The sequence below is a fragment of the Opisthorchis viverrini genome, assembly GCF_000715545.1.
Source record: "Opisthorchis viverrini unplaced genomic scaffold opera_v5_317, whole genome shotgun sequence".
In the NCBI taxonomy this organism is placed as follows: Eukaryota; Metazoa; Platyhelminthes; class Trematoda; order Opisthorchiida; family Opisthorchiidae; genus Opisthorchis; species Opisthorchis viverrini.
The window spans coordinates 99,456-120,177 of record NW_008751972.1 but is presented as its reverse complement, the minus strand read 5'-3'; the positions used below and the strand labels follow the sequence as shown (position 1 = coordinate 120,177).

Genomic DNA, 20,722 nt, shown 5'->3' with positions numbered 1-20,722 from the left:
TATATCTATTCACTTCACTCTTGGCTGCCCTGGTGCAGTTATTCTGCCAACCAGTGTAACGGCAATACTACTGATGGAGGTGGCATGCTAGTAGTATGTTTTCTCGTAAATCCGCTCTGAATCTCTCGAAAAGTACGATCGGTTACGGAATTCGTAGAGTCGCTCAGTAGAATTTGCTTGCAATTGAGTAACAGTCAATGAATAGCCAGCAAAGCTCAGGAAAACGCGTTCAAGGAGAAGATGGATATCCAGTTTTTGTAAACGAGATGCATATGAGAGTTTTTCTCCCCTGTTCAGTTGACACTATCTAATAAATAACTCCACAGCGCACGCCTTCTTCCATTCACCAAGACTGTACCAGGACTATACAAGCAAGGACGAACCTTCAAATTCCACAAACAAGTATATGAATGATGCCAGGGTCAACTTACATTAAGACAACCAAACACAAGACAATTAAAATCGGGGTCACATACACTTTGGAGAAATGAAGATCAAAGCGAGCGGGATTTGAATGGGGGATAGGTCAATGGGTTACAAAATCAGGTGGGTGACGCTAATGTCACACAGACATTTGGGATCGGATTTTCACCAGGCCAGTTCAAGTTCATGGATCACACAGGCTGCTTTTAGATTCAAAGTTGTGGATCCAGCCGTCGGATTCCAATCGACTCTGCGATCGATCGTAGTCTGAACTTTATGAGTTCAAAGGTGATACTACTAATGGGGAGGCATGAGAATAGTATGTTTTCTTCTTGTAAATTCACTTTGCGTCTCTTGAAAAGGGGAGACCTGTTGCGGAGTTTGTGGAGTCGCTTTGTAACATTTGTTTGGATTTGAGCGATGAATGATTGGAGTCAATGAATATCCAGGAAAGTTCAAAAAGACACGTTCAGGAGAAGATGGATGTCCAGTTTTTGCAAATAAGATACAAACGAGAGTTTAGCTTCTTTGTCCAATAGTCTGTAACTGTCCGGTTGGAATTTTTCAATAAATAACTCCGGAGCGAAGGCCTTCTTCCTTTCACCAGTAGTGATCGGTTCATATACCGGGTACCTCTGAATTGATCACGACTGGTACGATGAATCACAGAGGCGATTGGAATCCAATGGCTGGATCCATAAATTTGCGTCCAGAAGAAACTTGTGCGACCTCTGAACTTGAACTGGCCTGCGAAAAACTCTGTCCCACTGGCCTGTCTAACATTGACGTTACCTGATTCCGTGACCCATTGACCTCATTCATACCCCCTGCCTTTGATTTCAATTTCGCCTAAGTGTATATTCCCCCGATCTTAGCCTTTTCCCGTGATTTATCGCGCGATTTAAATTTGTTATGTATTAGCCAAGAGGACCAATCACAGAAAACAACCTTTTTCGTTCTCATGAATACCACGGGTATATTCAGCCACTTGAAACATAAAACGCTTCTGGTGGAAGAGCTTTGCCAATCTAACCGAAAAGGTAAGCATGCGGTGCATGTATGAATTGTCAGGGTTCGGGGCGATTTTTGGGTGTGACCTAACTTAAAATTGATCGAAATTTGCACAGATGTGCAGGTATACAAGAAATTTTTCTAAAATATACACCGGTTTTGGCTCCTGTGTAACACAACTCCGACCAATATGAATTCTGCTCGTCATGCACCTGTAATTCACTCCAGAAAGTACGTTTTTCTGTTCTGTTCTTTCGAAGACCACGTTGGTGACTTGGGCTGAGTTGGAAATATCTAGAATTTGGTGTGTTTTGAAGGACGGTACACCAATCATTTCTTTCGTCTGGCTTGTGGGTGCATGGGGCCTGGATGTAGCAATCTGGTTGTTGATATCTTGATATCAGTCGATTTAAAGAGTTCCGTCTACATCTGGGTAGGTAGCATATATCTCCAGCCATTTGTCCTTAGCTACATCAAGGCACAACTTCACATCATCCACACCCCAAATCAGGCGAATAAGGCATACAGTAATGGTCACAGAGGGAGTGCTTTTAACATATTGTGAAGATCCTGATGTGCATTGAAGTCAGACTACCAACTGAATCGAGAAAGCACGTCACAGGACCAAGCGGTAAGTATTCGGCCTTATTAGTATCTGGTGCTAATCCCCGATGCCCTACTTTACTTGATTATTCATTGATTCGCATCGAAGATTGACTGGCCCAGGTTAAAAGTAACCAGAATGTCAGCACACGAAATTTGTGTGTATGGAACCTCACATCAATTCGAAGTACTGGGTCAGCTAGTTTATTATTACTGTTTCTGACTTACTTTATCTAAGATTTTCGGAAAGACGGTTTTAAATTGAACTAATGTTGTTCCCAATTGAAGAGGTCTGTGCTCCCGTGTCAGGAATTTTATCCTGTATTGATCAGTCGGGCCAAGTTACCTTTTTTAAATCAAAGAAATGCTGTCTGTATTTGCGCATATGGCAATATGCAGAAAACACGGAAGCACTTTTGCCCATCTGGTATTTGGTTCACTGTCTACTTGCAGACTGTCACTCAGAGACCAAAACAAAAAATTAAGAAAAAACGTACTTTTTCTTCTTTGTGACAAGTAGGAGATCGTTGAATAGGATGAGGTAGAAGGAGCTGGGTTTCTTAAGCGAAAGTTTTTGCAGCATGCTGATTCGACTGTCCGGCGCACCTTCGCGAACTTCACCTTCTTTGATCAAACGCTTGTCGCTGATTGCGATGCTCTAAAAATAGAAGTCCAAATGATGTAAGAGTAGAGATTTCGATTTTAGGCTGGTTCTAGAGCCTAAAGTTATCTGTCAAGGTATTGAGGCAATCTAATCCCTGGGTGGAAAAACTCAGCATAGATTGGCTTCACTTCCACAAAAATCCCAAATCTCCTCACACTACCAATAATATATAAGTAGCTTAGTGGAAGAATAAACTTCACCCGATCAGCAAAACTTCTACCTGAGAAGTGGTTACTCGACGAGCCAGTGAACACGTGTGACCGCGTGATGTGGCTCTCGTGATTGAATGATGAGCGGCGCTGCATGCTGTCTAAGTGCGAGTCAATCAGACTGCGGATCAGGCACTGGTGGCCGAACGGTTTAGTGTTCAAACTACTAGCCGGGAGGTCGCGGGTTCGAGACTCTTCGGAGTTTGGTGAGATGCGCACTAGTCATGGTTCCCAATAAGGATGAAACAGCTGCTTCTCAACATAGACTGGCTTCATTTACAGGACGAAATCTCCACATAAATCCCAAATCTCCTCACACCACCAGTAAGGAACCTGTAAAGGTCACGGGGAGGACGCATTCCGTTGTCTTTCCCGTACCAAGGGAGATGTGTGGCGTCAACGGATGCGAGTGGCATTTGGTTCATTAAAACAAATTTGATGGGAATAGGGTTTCGTGCGAACAACTTGGAAAGTTGATCATGCAATTTCCAGGCAGTTAAAATGACGTGAATTTCACTCAAACCTGAGGCAGGACAACTTCGGGCGAATAATGTTTTGTAATGTACTACTCATAAGGTTGCTGACAATCCGTCGACAGCCCACGACCGGTTCCGCCCTTTCACTTTGGGCTCATCAGGTAGGCACAGTCCCAGGGTTTCCGTCAATCTTATGTTCTACTTGAAACCAAATTGTACGAAATTCGCGAATATACACTCATTTGTAAACTAATTTGTTTTTTTCGAGAGACCCACCTGGAACCCAGCTGAGTCTCTGAGAGCATCACAAACGAGAGATTGAACTGGGTTCCAGATGAGTCTCTCGAGAAAACCAAATTGGTTTGCAAATGAGAATATATTCGCGAATATTGGTTGTTTTGTAGAATTATTCAAGCGTGAAACGCATGTTCATCCGTTTCTTTGCGAGTCACTACCGTGACTGCATCCTGTAATCATTCTACGAGCATTCCCAATCTCAAATGGTGTCTGTCTGTTGAATGATACTACAGCGTTTTACCGATTAGCCAGATAGACTTTCCACAGGGAAGCCTCATTGGTGATTTCGCCCCATTAAGGAAAACAGCCTATACCGAAAAGTAAAGAAGCACTACACCGTCACGAAGAAACTGGACCTTACCGTGGTGTGACGGTTTGCGCACCTCAGCGATCCATTGAGCTATACTGGGGAGTGTCCCCGTGACACTCACAGGGTCACTCATACCAGGTTGGTCAATGGTTAGAGGTATCAGGAACACAGTCTCCTGGCCCTCCGGTCGGGGGCTAAAAACAACAAACGGCAGAAAATAGCCCGAATTATTCACGATTCGCGAGGAAAACCAAGTAGGACTGCTGCCATGCACTCGGACATTTCAGATAAGGCTTCGTTCGAGGGCCCCAATCGTTATCCAGAGAGCCCTGACAATCCCAGCCCACGTCCAACCATGATCCACACAACTAACAATATTCTCGTGCCACATCGGCCGTCGCGTGGTGCCATCAGCTTTACTTGCTGCATAGAGCAGAGCGGGTAAGCGAAAGCATGCTACTTACGGCAGTGAAGTATTGGTGTTGAACACTGATGTCATGCTGTCGATGATGATAATGATGTTTCATCTTTAGTTGGACGTGAATTGCGCACTGCTGTGCAGACTGTGTCGCAGCCGTACCAGTGCCGTCAGAAACAGAAAACTAACTCAGGGCTGTAGGCTACCGGTGAGCGCCGGATGTCCGCTAATGATAAGAAGGACGTCAAAAAGAGTTTCAGTAAGATATCTCTTTTTTCAGTGACCGTCAGTTAGGGTGGGCTAAAATAACATTTGGCTGAACGCCAGGATAACAGAGCCATACTGCTAGAGTAGAGTTTTACGATCACCGTGGTGAATAAGTTGTAAATCTTCTGACAGACTTTCATACAGGGTCATCGTCATCATCGTCACTATCATCACCATCATCACCATCATCATCGACAGGATGATATCAGTGTTCAAAACCGACGATTGGCCGCCGTACAACCATGATTTGTTGTGGGTGTCATGGTTGTACGTGGGCTTGGATACTGCCAGGGCGCCCACACCTAGGCAGGAGGACGATTAGGGCTCTCAACCAAATCTTTTGGCTAAAAAGCCTAACAGCAAGGCAGCGGTATTCGGAAACTGCTTTTCCATTTTTCATCATGATCATCATCATGGTCATCTGTAATAACTGAGTACCGTCGTACAGTAGTGGTAGCTGTCGAAGTTTTCTTCGCCGATGATTTGGGAAGGTGGGGTGGGCAGCTGCGCATTGGAGGCGGGAGCTGATAAATTAGTGCGTAAATACAGCACTGTAGGTGGACTGTTAAGTGGGGGGATCTGGGAAGGGAGCTGTGCAGTGAAGACAATAGCTTGGATGCATGAGCGACATTGAGGGCGCGACTGGGCCATGTCTGACAATGTCTCTAACCATTGAGATGGACAGTCTCGGGGCCCCGTTTCATACAGGATACAATGAAGCAAACCGTGTTTACCTTGTGCAGGTAGTTTAGAGTATTCACTTTTTTAACGAAGGAATAAAATCTTGACAGCAGTCGTTTCTCATTTGGTCTACCGTGAAGCGAATCCCCACGAACCTGGTTTACGCGGGATCTCGGAGGGCTGGTATTTTGAAAATAACGTACCTTCACGTTATCCGGAAACTCCAGCGCGGACGACAAAGTCAGCAACCTCGCCTTTTGGTCCATCAGTTCTTTTTCTGTTTCACTAGATGCAAGAAGCTGTAAAAGAAAGTCCAAAAAGAAATTTTAGGAGTTCAAGGCAATGGCTGATCTGCAGGTGGGGCATCAAAGCTGCATTTTGGCGGAGATACCTATTTACTCGTTGTCCTAGCGACGAGCTGTTTTGGGCGGTGTTTATAGAACCAGATTACTTGTTTTAAACAGTTTTTATTGTTCAGTACCTCCACCTCCATGAACATTACTCTTCAGAAACGCAAGGCGTCTCTTAAAACTCGTTGATGGGGACTACGGTGATGAAAAGTTTTCTTGAGGAAATCACTTTGCAGGAGAGGCTCTGGTCTAATCGACTTTTATTTCCAGTGGAGGACATTCATACTACCGACCATCCTGCGTCTCCGATGACAAGAAGCTTCCATATCTTATGATGCATAAGTTTGCTTGAATAACCACTGCCTCAGGTATGAAATCCAAGTGGTCACAAAGGCAGTATTGAGTCCAGTGTTGCCGTATACTAGGAATATTGTTCTAGATGAAAACGAGTTTAGGGATTAGAGAGGGAAACTGAAGCTAATGGCTGTGAAGCGTGACGTGGTTGAAAAATATTTGGTACTCAGGGAATTTTGTCCAACTGCAGACATTGCCTTATAATTAGATGTATCGTCAACTTACGCGTTAGCGCGACAAGTTGCGGGTGAGCAGAGTGTCCTACTCAAATACACATCGTTTACCATCGCGTCCGTGGGATATACTTCTCAGTGGCCTCACACACTACCAGTGAAAAACAAAACGCTTCACGGAGACAGGGTTTTTTTCAATTTCATAGGAGATGGTCACGCTTAAAGCAAAAATTTACAGCATGCAGCCTCTTCCTGGGTAGCTGTCGCTATTTGGATGGTTTTCTCTCTTGAAGACGGCTTCAGTATTGAAATTCTCGAGTTCAAAAAACATACTAGGCCTAATAAAGTTCCACTTGCTCAAAGAGTTTGTAGACCGAAAGATCCGCCCACTTGTAAAGTGAAAAAACGAACAAGTACCTGTGAAAACTGCGCGATAAGAACGGTCAACAGGTTAGTCATGAATTTGACACTTTTGATTCGCCGTTTTTTATGACGACATCATTGTTGAACGATAGGCTGTTGTCGTTTAGTCCCAGGTTGTATCTTGTTAACAATGCTAAGGTGTTGCTAATCTTGCGACCAGGTGTCGATACAAGGTCACTACAAATTGAAGCTCTCTCGGGTGTTTGAACACTGACAGTGCAGCGGCGGTGCTGGCAACAGCCACCTTCGGCATCAACGGGATAAAGGGAAAAACGGGTGTTCGGCTGTGATCACTTGATAAATCATCCACCGGCATCAATTGTGGTGCATATTGAATTATTGTCTATCGAGACGAGTACTTTCTTTAAAGCAGTGTAACAGGTGAAGCGGAACACTTGTGAACGGAAATAAGAAGTGTACACGAGTTTCCATAAGGTTTTTCACAAGGTTGCTGGAAACTCTTCGACAGCCCACGACCGGTTTCGCCCATCTTGGGGCTCATCAGGTACGCGCAGTCTCCGAGTTTCCATCAATCTTATTTTCTACTTGAACCCATAGTGGACTGTTTTCGAGAAATACACTCAATTGCAAATCAATTTGGTTTCCACGGGAGACTCAACTGAATCTCTCGCTTATGATGTTCTACAACTGAATGTGTTGCACACAGACCGCTTCATGTTTCAGTTGGCATGATATTCGAGATATCGCAGTATATTTTCATAAAGGACTCTACTCACAAGGTTGCTGAAAACTCTTTGACGGTTGGTTTCGCCCTTCTTGGTGCTCATCAGGCAGGCGAAGTCCCAGAGTTTCTGTCAACCCTATGTTCTACTCTGTACAGGAGTTGTTTGTGCGGTCCACCTTCTATGGTTCGACCGGCTTTCCCACTGCACTTAGTCGATGGTGTAGCAAGAAAAGGTAACTGGTCGATGGCAATAGCATTTGTGTTGTCAGTTTTTTCCACAGGTTGTCTAATTGAACCGCTGGGGAAACTCAAAATGCTTACGATCGCACCAGGCACCGCAGCAACCCTTTAAGGCTATAGACGTCGTAAGACAAAGTACGGGTTTGTTCCGTGAATACATGTGGAGGTAAGTTGATTTTCTTCGCAGGTATATGAAATCCCAGGGAACTCGGGAACTGCGCCTACGTGATGAGCCCCAAGAAGGGCGAAATCGGTCATGAGCTGTCGAAGAGTTTTCACCAACGTTGTGAACAGTTTCCTTTATGAAGTAATATTTTGTTTCTGGATGATTCGTTGCATACCTAACCACACCAAATGTGCGGAACTAAAAAGGGGCAAGAACTTTGCAAATTTTTAACGCCTTTCGTTCTGGCGGAAATTTCTGGAAAAATCACAACTTTTGGTTGGTGAACGGCCCTCCACCAGGTTAAAAACTTGCTCTTAAACTTGCGTCCAGCGTGCCAAGGATAGACGTTACGATATGAAACAAGTATTCAGTGGTGAGCCACACACCTATTGTTGTGAAATTTGGTGCAAGTACATTTTTGGAACAAGAGTACAACCATCAGTGTGTCCCATTTCTTTGGAGCATATTGTTTTCTTCCCGATAAGAACGAACAATCTAGTAAGGGAAGAACACAAAGATTCCCCCATCCTAATGGGGCGCTGAAGGTGGCTCATCTGGTCCAGCACCTTGAGGACTTTTGAAGGCAAAAATACATAGTAACATAAAAAAACTAATGTGGGTTCGAACTTGCGAGCTACGACCTGAAATTAGCAGGTGGAGTGAAGAACATGATTAGACGGGCAGGGGCTCAATTAAACCGTTCTTCAAAATATGCCGGCCACCGACCGAGATACTGGACCTCATTATGTATTAGAACTGATCAAAGTGGCTTCCGCATATTCTCGATCATCTTGGCCCTTCTTATTCGTTGTACGTTCTAGTCCCATAAAAGGACTGGCATGTACTCGAGCTTGAGACTGACCTGTTCTCTGAGTCTGCATCAAGCAGTGATACTGGTCGTTCTGAGATTCAGCGACTTTCTTGTACGCACTCGGGAACAACAAAAGACAGTGTTTTCGGCGTCATGCATGACTGTGCCTATCTAATCATATTTGCGGCTACCGTCCTTCGAAGCGGTCACTCCTAATCATTATGTAAGTAAGCTTTGGTGTATTACCTTAACTTTCTGTTCGCAAACCTTTTTACTGCTAACGGGGGGGGGGTCATTTCTTCGGACCATTGGGAAAGTTTAGTGTACATCTGTTCCAAACCAGGGAACGATCTGGTTCGGCCTGTGGATTCCAAAACGATCGGTACTCGATCAGTAGATGACGCGATGCAGTCCAACGGACTGCTCAGCGGTAGAGGAACGCCAGATAACACAGTGGTGCCAACTGCTGGTGCTGAGTGCAGCCGATAATCAGTGTAAAGTCGTGCACCATTATCATTGTATTTTTCATCCTAACGATTCTCACCACCAAGAAGTTTAGTGAGCTGAGTTGTGGAAATGGAAAGTTCGACAGTGCATAGTCAGTTGCTTATAGGTGTTTGGTCGAGTAATAAATTCAAAGCTCGCTACCTGAGTGTTGTAGACCATAGTCTTCTTGATGCCTTCTTATTACGTTGAACACCGGTCTGGATAGCCGATTGGTAGCCTGGTGCGCTTGGTGAAACTAGATGAACGTGCGAGTCAGCTGATCTATTGATCATTGTCGCGTAAAAGCGGTCAAAATGTGATCCTAAGAATACAATTTATCTGTCAAGGGCGAGTGCAGAACTAATGAAATCTGTCTCAACAGAAAAAAACGGTTATTCCATTGGCTGTTATGTAGTCCCGTTGCTTTCGGAGCTGGTTCGCCTAATACTGAGGGCTGTAGTAATGCCAGTAGGACGCACTGTGTTAGCCGCTGGATCATTCGAAGTGATCGGTGTTGATTTACTGAGTGCCTTGCTGACGTATCCGTAGTTAGGCTTTACGGAAGAGCAACCAATAAATGGGACGGGAGATGGATTAAGGAGGCGTAATGGAGAAAAGTTAGGAGCGTCGGCGGTCCGTCTTACGCTTATTCACCCTGCAGTATTTGGTGGATAAGACAACTCGGCTGATTGACTGAGTGACCGCCTGTTTTCTAAGATGTTGCGCACTTTATGGTTGTATATTCATCCACACCGCCGGGGCACCGAATCCTAGAGAAGACCAGAATCCTCAGTCAAATTCACAAGCCTGGAGGTGGTGGTGGGCGTAAGGATAAGGGAGTATCCCAGGTGTTAGCTGACGAAGTGCGCTAACGGTGCAAGCCTGGAGGACCACGAGATTATGTTAATCAGAAGCCCGTTGACTGGCCAAAACGGTTGGAAAGGCTCTGTGAGTACGGGACACCTCAAAAGGATACTGAGGTGTGGTCTGTTACAATCTCTTCGCTGGGCGTAGTTCAGCTCTGGTTGACTTCGGATGTTTCCTACCGGACAGTTTGATAACCCTAATTTTGCGAGTTACGTCGCTTATACGCGCTCTAGCTCATGTGGAATGAGGCGCATTTCACGTCTCCACGAATGACGACCCTCTGGATACGCTGTGCAACTTGTGTTATGAACTTGCGGGGTCTGTCTGCCCAACTCATGTACAGGATGTCATTCTTCCATGCTGTCGCTTGTTCTGCGGTGCTGAAGGCCATGACAGTAGTTTTCAAAAACTAATGACGACTCTGTGAGTTCATGACCTTCCCCAAGTCCTCAATCTTGAGGATTCTTGCCAAGTGATAAGTTGACCATACTTGTGTGTGTTCTTGAAAATGGTAAACTGTTTACGCCTAAAGCTAAACGATGAGACTAGGTCAGAAAAGAAAGAGGAGTCATTGAAATTAGCGGGAAAGATTATTGAAACCGCATCTTCACTGCTGAATGAGAAATGCAGTCGGATATTGGCAGAAACTGCAAAAAATGCTTACTGAAGTTACTACAGTAATCTCTCTGAGAAAGATTTCTCAGGAAAAGACTAATCCATAATGTTTTAATTGAGTTTATCGCTCGAGTGTTAATTTTCATTACTTAGGAGGAATTCACCTCTAGGGAGACATGGCGAAGCTGCTTTGTACGTGTGAACTTGTTTCCGAAGGACCATTGCAGGCAATGGGAGGAGAAGTCTTACATAGTGTTGAACACATACATAGACAAATGCCTGTAAGTACCGCTCAGCTGTAACACTCTTCCGGTGCCTAGCTGCCATACCACCCAAAAGGAAGCACGAGGGTTGGGATACTGCCGGGTTGCCCAAGCCTAGGGACAGGGAAGTCGAGAGGCAGAGGGCGGGTTCGAACCACGGACCTTCTGGTCAGCAAATTCGCGCTCTAACCACTTGAGTCATCTCGCCCCCCCCGTAAGACTTTCCTCTGATGCATCATTCGCTCAGACAGTTGTGCGTGACCTAAAATTCATGTTAATCACAACTATTATCGTATAAAACAACAGTTTAGAATTGTTATAGGGAAAAGGCTATGAAACATGCGGTGTTCGCCTGAATAGATGTTTCTCTCTTACTCTACTCAGTTCTCGTAGAGCCAACTGTACGTTCTCTCGTTCGCGGTCGGTTGGAACGCGGTATGGGGACTTTCGCTGTGCCGGATCACTGGCCTCCTGGATGACGGAATCCTGTAGCCGACGAATCACTTCCACCAGCAACTTCAAGCGTGTCAAACGTTGCATCGGCAAGGCCAGAAACGAACCCAATGAGTTCTTTCCGCTGATCGGGTGCGCATGCAGAGTCTCCAGTGTGGATCGGAAGCTATCTCGCTGACTGGATCCACAAATGATAAAAGAAAAACAAAACGAAAAAAACGTGAAAAACTGATCTGACATAAAAACGTGCTGTAATATACAAACAGCTTCGAAACACTAGGTTTGTTAGACTTAATGTGTCCATAAAAATGGACGAAATTGCTTCGATCTGTTCACATTTCGACTACTTTTTTACGTAATACGTCAAACAGCAGTAACATATTAACAAAAGTGATACTCGCGGATTCCCGTACACTTCAAACGAGATCGAAATGGCCATTCTCTGTGATCTCGGTAGCGGAGTGGACTAAATTAGGTTGACAACCCTTGATCAGTCTGGCTCAACCACACTCAGATTAAGGCTCCATCGAAGAACTTCGGCCACATTTTGGCATAGGCAATCTTCAGACTGTGGACGACTGCAAAACAACAGGCCCTGCTAAAACACCCGAAGATTCTCAAACCCGACGAGATTTCCGGTTTGGTTATCATAAAAGACGAGAATTTACAAGAGAAAACGACTCTCGCGGAGAAGCAGGCTTTTAGGAGTGCCACCAGCGAGATCAACAACGTTGTCGTTAGTGGAGTACACCTCTGTGTTGTGGTGACACAACTTCGTTACCATGCCCGACAAACTGATCAACCACCAACGAACCGAGTCTAATTGCATTCTTTTCCTATCCTACGAACAGGTGGTTATTTATTTGTAATGTACTACACATAAGGTTGCTGAAAATCCGTCGACAGCCCACGACCGGTTTCGCGCTTTTTTGGAGCTTATCAGGTAGGCGAAGTCCCCAGGTTTCCGTCAACCTTATGTTTCACTTGAAATCAAATTGCACGAAATTAGCGAATATGCACTCATTTGCAAACTAATTCGTTTTTTCGAGAGGTTCACCTGAATCCCAGTTGAATCTCTCGTTTGCGAAGCTTCGCTAATTTCGTGCAATTTGGTTACAAGTAGAACATAAGGTTGATGGGGAATCGTGGACTGAGCCTAACTGATGACCCCAAGAAGGGCGAAACCGGCCGTGGGCTGTCGACGGATTTTCAGCAACGTTATGAGTATTGCATTACGTATATACATGTATCGCGATATCTCGAATATCGCGGCGACTGAAACATGAGGCGGCCTGGTGCAGCACATTCAGTTGCCTGAGAACATCACAAACGAGAGATTCAGCTGGGTTCCAGGTGAGTCTCTCAAAAAACCAAATTATTTTGCGAATGCGTCTATATTTGCTAAAGTGGTTATTTATTTTGAAACACCAGACGTCTTTATCGTAGCTGGGGATTGAGCCCACCGGGAGACAAGATGGAGCGGCCTAGATTATTCATAAATTTAGAGATTCGCGTTAGTTGTACGGCGAAACCCAAAGCGACCAACTATCTGGATCCCGAAAGTGAAGAAATACTCTCTCCTGTGCCCACACAGTAAACAACTGAGCGAATAAAAATTCCGAAAGCCATGGCTAACCTATCCATCTGTCTAAAGCTCTTTACTCATACCGACCAGTTTAAGAAAGGTTGAAGGTTTTGCTTCACGGTACTTACAGTGAAAGCGCCCAGTTCGCTGTGCTTTCGAATACATCTATGGTCTCAGATAAACTCGATGATACAGGGAGAATATAACACAGGAACCAACGAGAGGGATCTCTTGCTGCAGGCCGCAATGCTTCCATTGTTGGCTCTGAACTTTTATTCAAGGCCCTGTATCATAACTCTGACCATTCACCGAAGCCCTAATCATGTGGATGTGACAACCAGCAATCAGTGCAATTAGCAAGATTTTGTCTGAAATAATTCTGTGATCATGATTTTTATTCATGAATAGTTTTTGTCCTCAGGGCCTGTATCGAACCGATGATGCTTACGGCTATTAAAAGGGTATCGTTTTCGATGCTCTTGCTTTATGTATGTACTTGAACAAGGTAAACAAAATGACAAAACTTCGCAACACATGACTTGCCGCTTTTGGAGTGGTTTACGTTTGATAGCATAATGAAAAATAAGGAATTTGTAAAGCTGACAAGATTTGATGGATTGTTATGTCTGACTGCCGTTCCTGCTCCAGTGCCCAGTGCCATAAAGGAGAACAAAGAATACAACAGCCTAATTGCAACAAACGAGTGCGTGCGATTGCAAAAGTTACAACGGCTCCGCGTTATTTAAAGGGGACTTTCTGACATTGATCCACACTGTCTGATAGGCGATTAGTGAACACTCATCAACATCGACCGTCCCTCTATAAAATGGCTGAACGCTGATCACATTCGGTCGTGTCTGAACACTCATCGGCTTTTGCTGCATTGCTTGAATGACTGACTGGCCTGGATGCTCGCCGGCTTCCCTATTGAGATTTCGGTGGAGTTTTGGGGTCTCAGTAGGTTTCGGGCGTCCTGGGGTTACTTTCAGGAACCTGGCTTTCCTGATATGGATAGATTGAAAGTACTTCTGAATGTGCTCAGAGCGTTTAGATAACACCCAATATATGGTGGAAGACCTGTAGATTTAGGCCTGAATGTTCTTATTCATGGATGGGAATGATATGGCCTAAGATAAACAAGGGGAGCGGACTAATCAGAACCACGACATTTGTTTATGTGGTATCCATACCGTGATAAATATGGATTGCGTAAATGACCGGTTGTCCTACGTAAGCACTTTGACCAACCAACGATTCATTTTCTCCGATGAGCATCTGATTGCTGGTCAACATTCCGAATGTTTATTCGGGTAGTCACAAATCTCTGCGGGCAGCATGTTCATGATGATGATGATCAAATCCTGGTCTTGAAATTTAACTGAGTGTTTCGCATAAAGATGTGGTCAGATTCTGAAATCATCAAACACATGGGTGCTTTCGTTGAAATTCATCAGACGAACGCGTTAAAGGATCGATCACGCCAATCCGAATAAAGACAAAAGCGATCATCTGACCGAACTCCTTGGTCATGCAACCACTGCATTTGGATCTATTCAATCAGGAGGATGAGATTCCTGAACGTCCGAAACCTACTGAGACCCTAAAACCTTCACCAGAATATCGATAAGAAAGCCGAGAAGGATCCAGGATCCAAGCCGATGAGTGTTCAGGTACGATCGAATGTGATCAGCGTTCAGGCATTTTATAGAAGGATGATCGACGTTGATCAGTGTTCACTAAGTGCCTATCAGACAGCATGGATCAATGTCAACAAGCGCCCCTTAAATGGCGCGGAACCGTTGTAACTTTTGCATTCGCACACAATCGCTTGTTGCAATTAAGTTGTTGTGTTCCTTGTCCGTGATTTATTTTTCCGGCACTGGGCATTGGAGCGGGAACAGCAGTTAGATCTAGCAAATTCGTTACTTGCATTTATACTAGTATTATTCTTCCTCACGCACTTTCCTTCCTACTGGACGGTTAATAAATTAATTGCTGCGTAGCAAAGTGGAAAGCCTAATGATCGACTTTGCCCTGTTGAAAGTCAAATCCTGGTTGCCCTGGGATTCCAATCTTTTAAGTCTGATATGCTAGGTAGCTGTTTCACCGTACACGCGCACGCGATCAAGTTCTCCGATCAAGTTATCTTGGCCGGGGACAGTTGCAAAGTAACTGTGTTGACTGTGTCGATCGATTGAATCTCTTGTCAGGAACTACCAACTAGGCGGAGTCACAGAGAGTCAGAACGTAGTGGAAAATATCACTATTTTTCTGTGGAATTCGCCTGAATGACTTGTTTGATTGTTTATTTACCTTCAATATTGAAGTGACCACCCCAGTCGGGTCAGAAGATAAGGATAATTAGCAAATTTACACTCATTCACAAACTAATTTGGTTTTTCGAGAGACTCACCTGCTGACTCACCCAGCTGAATCCCTCGGTTTTGATGGTTCCGGGTCGCCTTACTTGCTGCACACAGCAGGGCGGGTAAGCGAAAACATTCTACTGCTGACGCCTTCCTTCTTACACTTTCACGTTTTCCATCTTTCACCCTCCCTCGCCTAAATTTGAATAAATTCTCCGCAGATCTCAGCTCTGGGACTGACCGTTTTGCTCGCCCTGTATCACATTCAGCTGCGGCTTCTGCACGTCCGAGTTCACTTACAACCCTAAACACTTCGAAGTCTGTTTCCATACCTCGAAGACCATTCTTTATGGTTGTACGGCAGTGAAGCATCGGTGCTGTCTTTGATGATGGTGATGATGTATCATGGAAGAACTTTCAACGTTTGCTCTGCCCATGTAACATCACTTGGGCTGTAAGGGACAGAGTGTTATGGTCTGATATATCCTACTCTGTGGATAAGAAACGAGGTAGCCGGGTGCAGATCCTTGAACGGAGAGCGCCCACAAAGCATTGTGTTTACCTGTAGTGTTGAGTTACGACTAAAAATAGACAACCCAATGGAGCAACTGGTCGTAATTGGTAGATTGTGCTGGTTAAACCCTGTTCTTTGTATGCCACATATTCGCTTCTTGAGCAGAGACATTTTTGACCAGTTGGGAACTCTAAGGGATGACAACGAATCCGGTCACTTTGGCAAGTGCCGTCACTATGGGCTCAGACACGGACAGGTCAGTGACCCTGACCGATATGGCTACATCAAATAACCAGTTATAGTCCTGAATTAAAACAGCCCTCTCGCTTCCTGTTAGATCGGACAAACACAACAGATTGAAACAAAATACACTCATTTGCAAACAAATTTGGTTTTGCGAGAGACTCGGCTGGAACCCAACTTTATCAAGAAGCTCAGATTCCTGAAAGCAACTTCGGGACGTCCGGAACCTACCGCTCCACCGAAAACTCAACAGGGAAGCCGGCAAGCATCCAGGCCAGTCAATCATTTAATCAATTCAGCAAAAGCGGATGAGTGTTCATGCACGCCACAGAAGCACGACCGAACGTGATCTGCGTTCAGGCATTTCATAGGGGCACGATCGATGTTGATGGGTGTTCACTAACGCCTATCAGACAGCTTGGATCAGTGTCAGAAAGTCCCCTTGAAATAGCGTGAGGCCGTTGTAACTTTTGCTCTCGCACTCGCACGCACTCACGCTCCCGCACTCGTTTGCTCGATATATAGCGGTTGTGTTCCCTTCTGTGAATCTTTTATCTCCGGCATTAGGCACGGGAGCGGGTCAGCAGCAGATACCACAGACTGACGAATCAGCAGATATAACAACTTAGTCTCTCGTTTATGAATGTGCTGCACCAGGCCGCCTTATGATCTAGTTGAAACGATATCGCGATACGCATATAGGCGTAATAAACTACTTAAAATGTTTTCAGCAAACTTATGAGTAGTGTATTACGTATATAACAGATAAATTTTATTGAATTCGCTCGTCACTACTGTACTTCATTATTCCACACTGAAGGGAGCTGTCAGAGTTGGAACGACTGTACGTTAACGAATTGATTTGGCCCCCAAAAAAATAAAATTAACCGGAATGAACGCATCACAAGTACGCATAAAACTGCGGGAATCCATCACATACCACAATTTTCTCAACGTCTCCATTTGGTATGCTTGATTTCGCAGATAGGTTATATATGGTTCGAAATTCGCTCCTCCAGCGTGTTTCACAATCAGGTCACAAACTTCGTTCAAGATTGGCATTTGTGATACCCATCGAGTCTCCAGATCCTTGAGGAATCTGTGTTCGCAGAAATGTGAAACAGGAAGAAAAAATGACGGATATCCGGCTTGTTTCTTGTTCCAGGGATAATAGGAGAAACAGCAAAAGAAGTGGTTTGACGGATTTTATGTGCGGTTGAAATAAACAACCATTGCGTTTGTCCGTAGAGGGTGCAATTCATCTGGGCAACGGGGAAAGGCGTTGCCGGCTATTCAAACGGACGAATAGGTTTTTAACCAATTCAGCGATAAGCAATTCAGAGTTACCCAATCTACAAGTTACACGCTTTTCACACAGAAACTGACCCAGATGCCGTTGACAATGGAGATCCCTTTGAAGGAATCTGTCTGAAACAAAAGCCAACCTGGTTCAAGACAAGATCCAGATAGTCAATCCAGTGCCCTATGAACGGTTGAAAACACAAGTTCAGACACAAGTTCCGTCCGACATGCGCTCGCCTCGCATGTCAGATGTCCGGGGTTCGAATCCCGGCACGGCCATTGGATATGCACTGCTGATGAGCCCTAGTAAGAGCGAAACTCGAGTCCAGTGCTTCACTTTGGTGTGGACTTACCGGAATAATTACGCCAGAATAGGTGAACGAGTGTTCAAACAAGAGTGCTGTGACTATGAGGAAAACATAATTGTTTGCGGGATGTAACATTAGACATTCACAAAGAGGACTCCTTGTAAGTTGGTGTGATCACATCAGACAAACAAGCAGAATTTTCTCATATGTTTTGCGCTTTCCAAGGACAGACTTCAGTTTTCCAAGTGAAGCACGTAAACGCACTGAAACGGAAGTTTCGATAATCGTGATCAGACGGATCAAACTCCGCTCTTGTCATCAAAACCGGGATCAAGCTCAGTAAGAGTTATAGAAAAAACTTGTGAAGCGTGGAATTATCCGTCTTATCTATTCGTTAAACTTGGAGTTTGGGACTGATGAAAAAACTCTTCTTATTAGGAAGAACGTTTGGCGGCATTCTGGGATGCGTTTTTCCAATAAAATTCCCACCTGTTAAATGGATCCAGGTAGATGTCTGATAAATTCGAGTGATGAGTGGGGAAAGAGGGGAACAAGCTAAGCAAGAACTTTTTAATCGCAAAAATCACATTCTCTTAGCGAATTTGAATAGTTTTAGCAGTTCGCTTATATCATAGCAGTAAAACAAACGAACAAATCAAGGTCACCCCCGAGTAACTCTCGGTCAGATTATGAAAGCTTAGTCCCATTTTTTCAATCAAGGGCACATTTAAAAGAGTTCCTTGTACGAACGAACGTGATTAGGGAATTACTTAAGAGGGGCCTGCTAAATCATCAGTTGAAACACTCAGAACCAAAAGATTAAGGAATCAAAAGCCGATTAAAAATAATTTGGAAGAATTCCCCCAATCCACCAACCGTAAGGTAAGGCAAACACGCCAACCAACATTGATCTACTGTGTCAATCTGAAGAGGTCTTACTGGTTGATTATATCTGTCTTAAAACCTGGCCAACCTGATATCCTGCTGATGAAGCCCTCGTGTCGAAAGCGAAACGTTAAAAGAGACCGATTGTTTGTCAAGCTGTTCTTCGGTTCCAAACTTCTTCCAGTCGATTAATAAATATTTGGAAAAAGAGTTGTATGCATCAAACATGTGAATCACTTGAACGGCATTCAGCTTGTTGTCCGCTTTCTGCCGTTTATTCTCAAACCTAGGGCAGTCCCTTTTGACGGCGCGTCAAATTTCTACTGTTATCTGTGCATTTGAATAAGTTTTCAATGTGGCCATCTGGCCTTTTGCAGGTCCGTCCGAAAGACTAACGTCCCTTGGTGAGTATCTTTGTATCAGGTTAAGTTAGCTGACGAATCAAACTTCAGCATTGCAAACTGACCTGTCACACACACCAATCAAATCGCTCAAGCGTGAACACGTTCGCCTGCTCAGACGTGATAATTCAGATGCATCTAACATGCGTTTGTGGAGTAGTGGTTACACGCTCGCCTCGCATGTCAGATGTCCGGGGTTCGAATTCCGGCACGGCCATTGGATATGCACGGCTGGTGAGCTCTAATAAGAGCGAAACTCGAGTCCAGTGCCTCCCTTTGGTGTGGACTCACCGGAATAATTACGCCAGAACTGGAGAACGGCTGTTCAAACGAGAGTGGTGTGACTATGATCAAACGTGTTCGTTTGTGATTTGGCGCAGACCTGATCGACTCTGCAACGACGTTTGTTCAATCGAAGTCCCCAGGAGTTTATCGTTAAATTGCCTGAAACAAACGGCTTCTCTAACTGGACGATCGACTCCTGAATTGGACATCGGTTGTATGTAGTGAAAAGTCCCGGCGATTTGGCGATTGACGGTCACGAAGTTTTCATTGTTACTGTCGGATACTGTTGTTGAATTGTAGGATCTTGACCTCATCACTTATTGCGCATCGCCTTCCGTTTTCAAAACAGTAATCCATATTTCGAGCCTCCTATAGTTAGATTGCAGTTTGCTGACGGTTATTCATGCGGTGAACTCGATTGACCGAGGCCCCTGTCTGCACATCGCATGAGCGTTTGTCATACTTAGGAGATTCAGGTACACGTCAAACCCACCTCCCGCTCCTTTCTGCAGTCCAGGTAACTCGCGGGTGCTATCCTCTTAGTGGCCTTCTGGTTACTAGCTCTCTGCACGTGGAGTGACTCAACCACGTGACTCGACAACAGAACAATTACGACTGACAGTGGTGCCATAATTGTCCTGTGACTGTGTCCAACAGTGCCCTCGTCACATCACATTACGCTTTTCCTCGTTAGTCATTGTAGGTAACGGTCTGAGACAAACAATTAACCATTTACCGAACAGCGAAAGCATTGGCTCGCTCTCAGACCTTGACTGTGCATGCGAAACACCGCGCTACATCATCGCTGATTCCGTTAATTAGAACAGCTTTCCTGCCCTGTGACTGATACGCGATATGCATCCCTTTGCTCAGTCCTTTCGGAATCACCAATCGAACAATGACAGATGTTGATCCAGCTCGGTTGTTTTTTCCCCTACCGCAATGATCGGTTATCGCGCAGTGGTCGTTGATAAAGGTGACCCTGGGCGACCAAATGGAGCCTAATACCGACTGATCCTTTAGTCGAATTTCACCTCTCGACAAGGAAGCGAAAAGTTTCAGGTTCAGCGGTGTGGACAGGAGTAACGTTACTGAACAGGCCTAAGTTTCCCTCTGTCCTGGTAATTGTCGTTCTTTGAATAATTCGAGTTCAAATTCAAGATTATCCTTGTCTAGCTAGACAGCATACTCACTTTTCACTGGCTAAACACACCAGGAGGACGTTTGAAAATAGATGATGTTTCTCCAACGGTTTCAGCAGCGGTCTTCGGGTTCCACCAGAGATCGGTGTGGCGGGAATGACAGTTCCGGGAGTGGATTCTTGTGGCGCATCTGTTCCATTCTCAAAACTGAGTTGGCCCGCAATTTGTGCCATACTGATACCAAGGGACACGGCCTGTGAAGGACTGGTTGGTAGATCCCCTTTTGCGGTTGAACCGTAGGAAAACTCCGGGGAATTGTAGAAGTGTTTCACAAGGACGTTCAGGCTCTGATAGTATGAAGCCTCCGATGTAATGACTTCGAACATCGCCTTGTGTGCGAGAGAAAATAGAGGGAAACAATTGGAAAAATGTACGTTATTGGATGG

At 44.8% G+C, this 20,722-nt stretch overlaps 1 protein-coding gene across 1 annotated transcript in view; it reads right to left on the bottom strand.

Annotated features, from left to right (window-relative positions):
• The window catches only part of T265_14989 (hypothetical protein), a gene marked incomplete at both ends in the record, with an annotated part of 100,894 nt that overhangs the window by 25,992 nt on the left and 54,180 nt on the right, over window positions 1–20,722 (bottom strand). Inside the window, 5 exons of the mRNA XM_009176098.1 lie at window positions 2,535–2,695; window positions 5,563–5,658; window positions 11,168–11,423; window positions 16,894–17,052; window positions 20,328–20,665. Of these exons, the coding sequence (XP_009174362.1) occupies window positions 2,535–2,695; window positions 5,563–5,658; window positions 11,168–11,423; window positions 16,894–17,052; window positions 20,328–20,665 (1,010 nt within the window). The remainder of the gene's footprint in view (window positions 1–2,534; window positions 2,696–5,562; window positions 5,659–11,167; window positions 11,424–16,893; window positions 17,053–20,327; window positions 20,666–20,722) is intronic.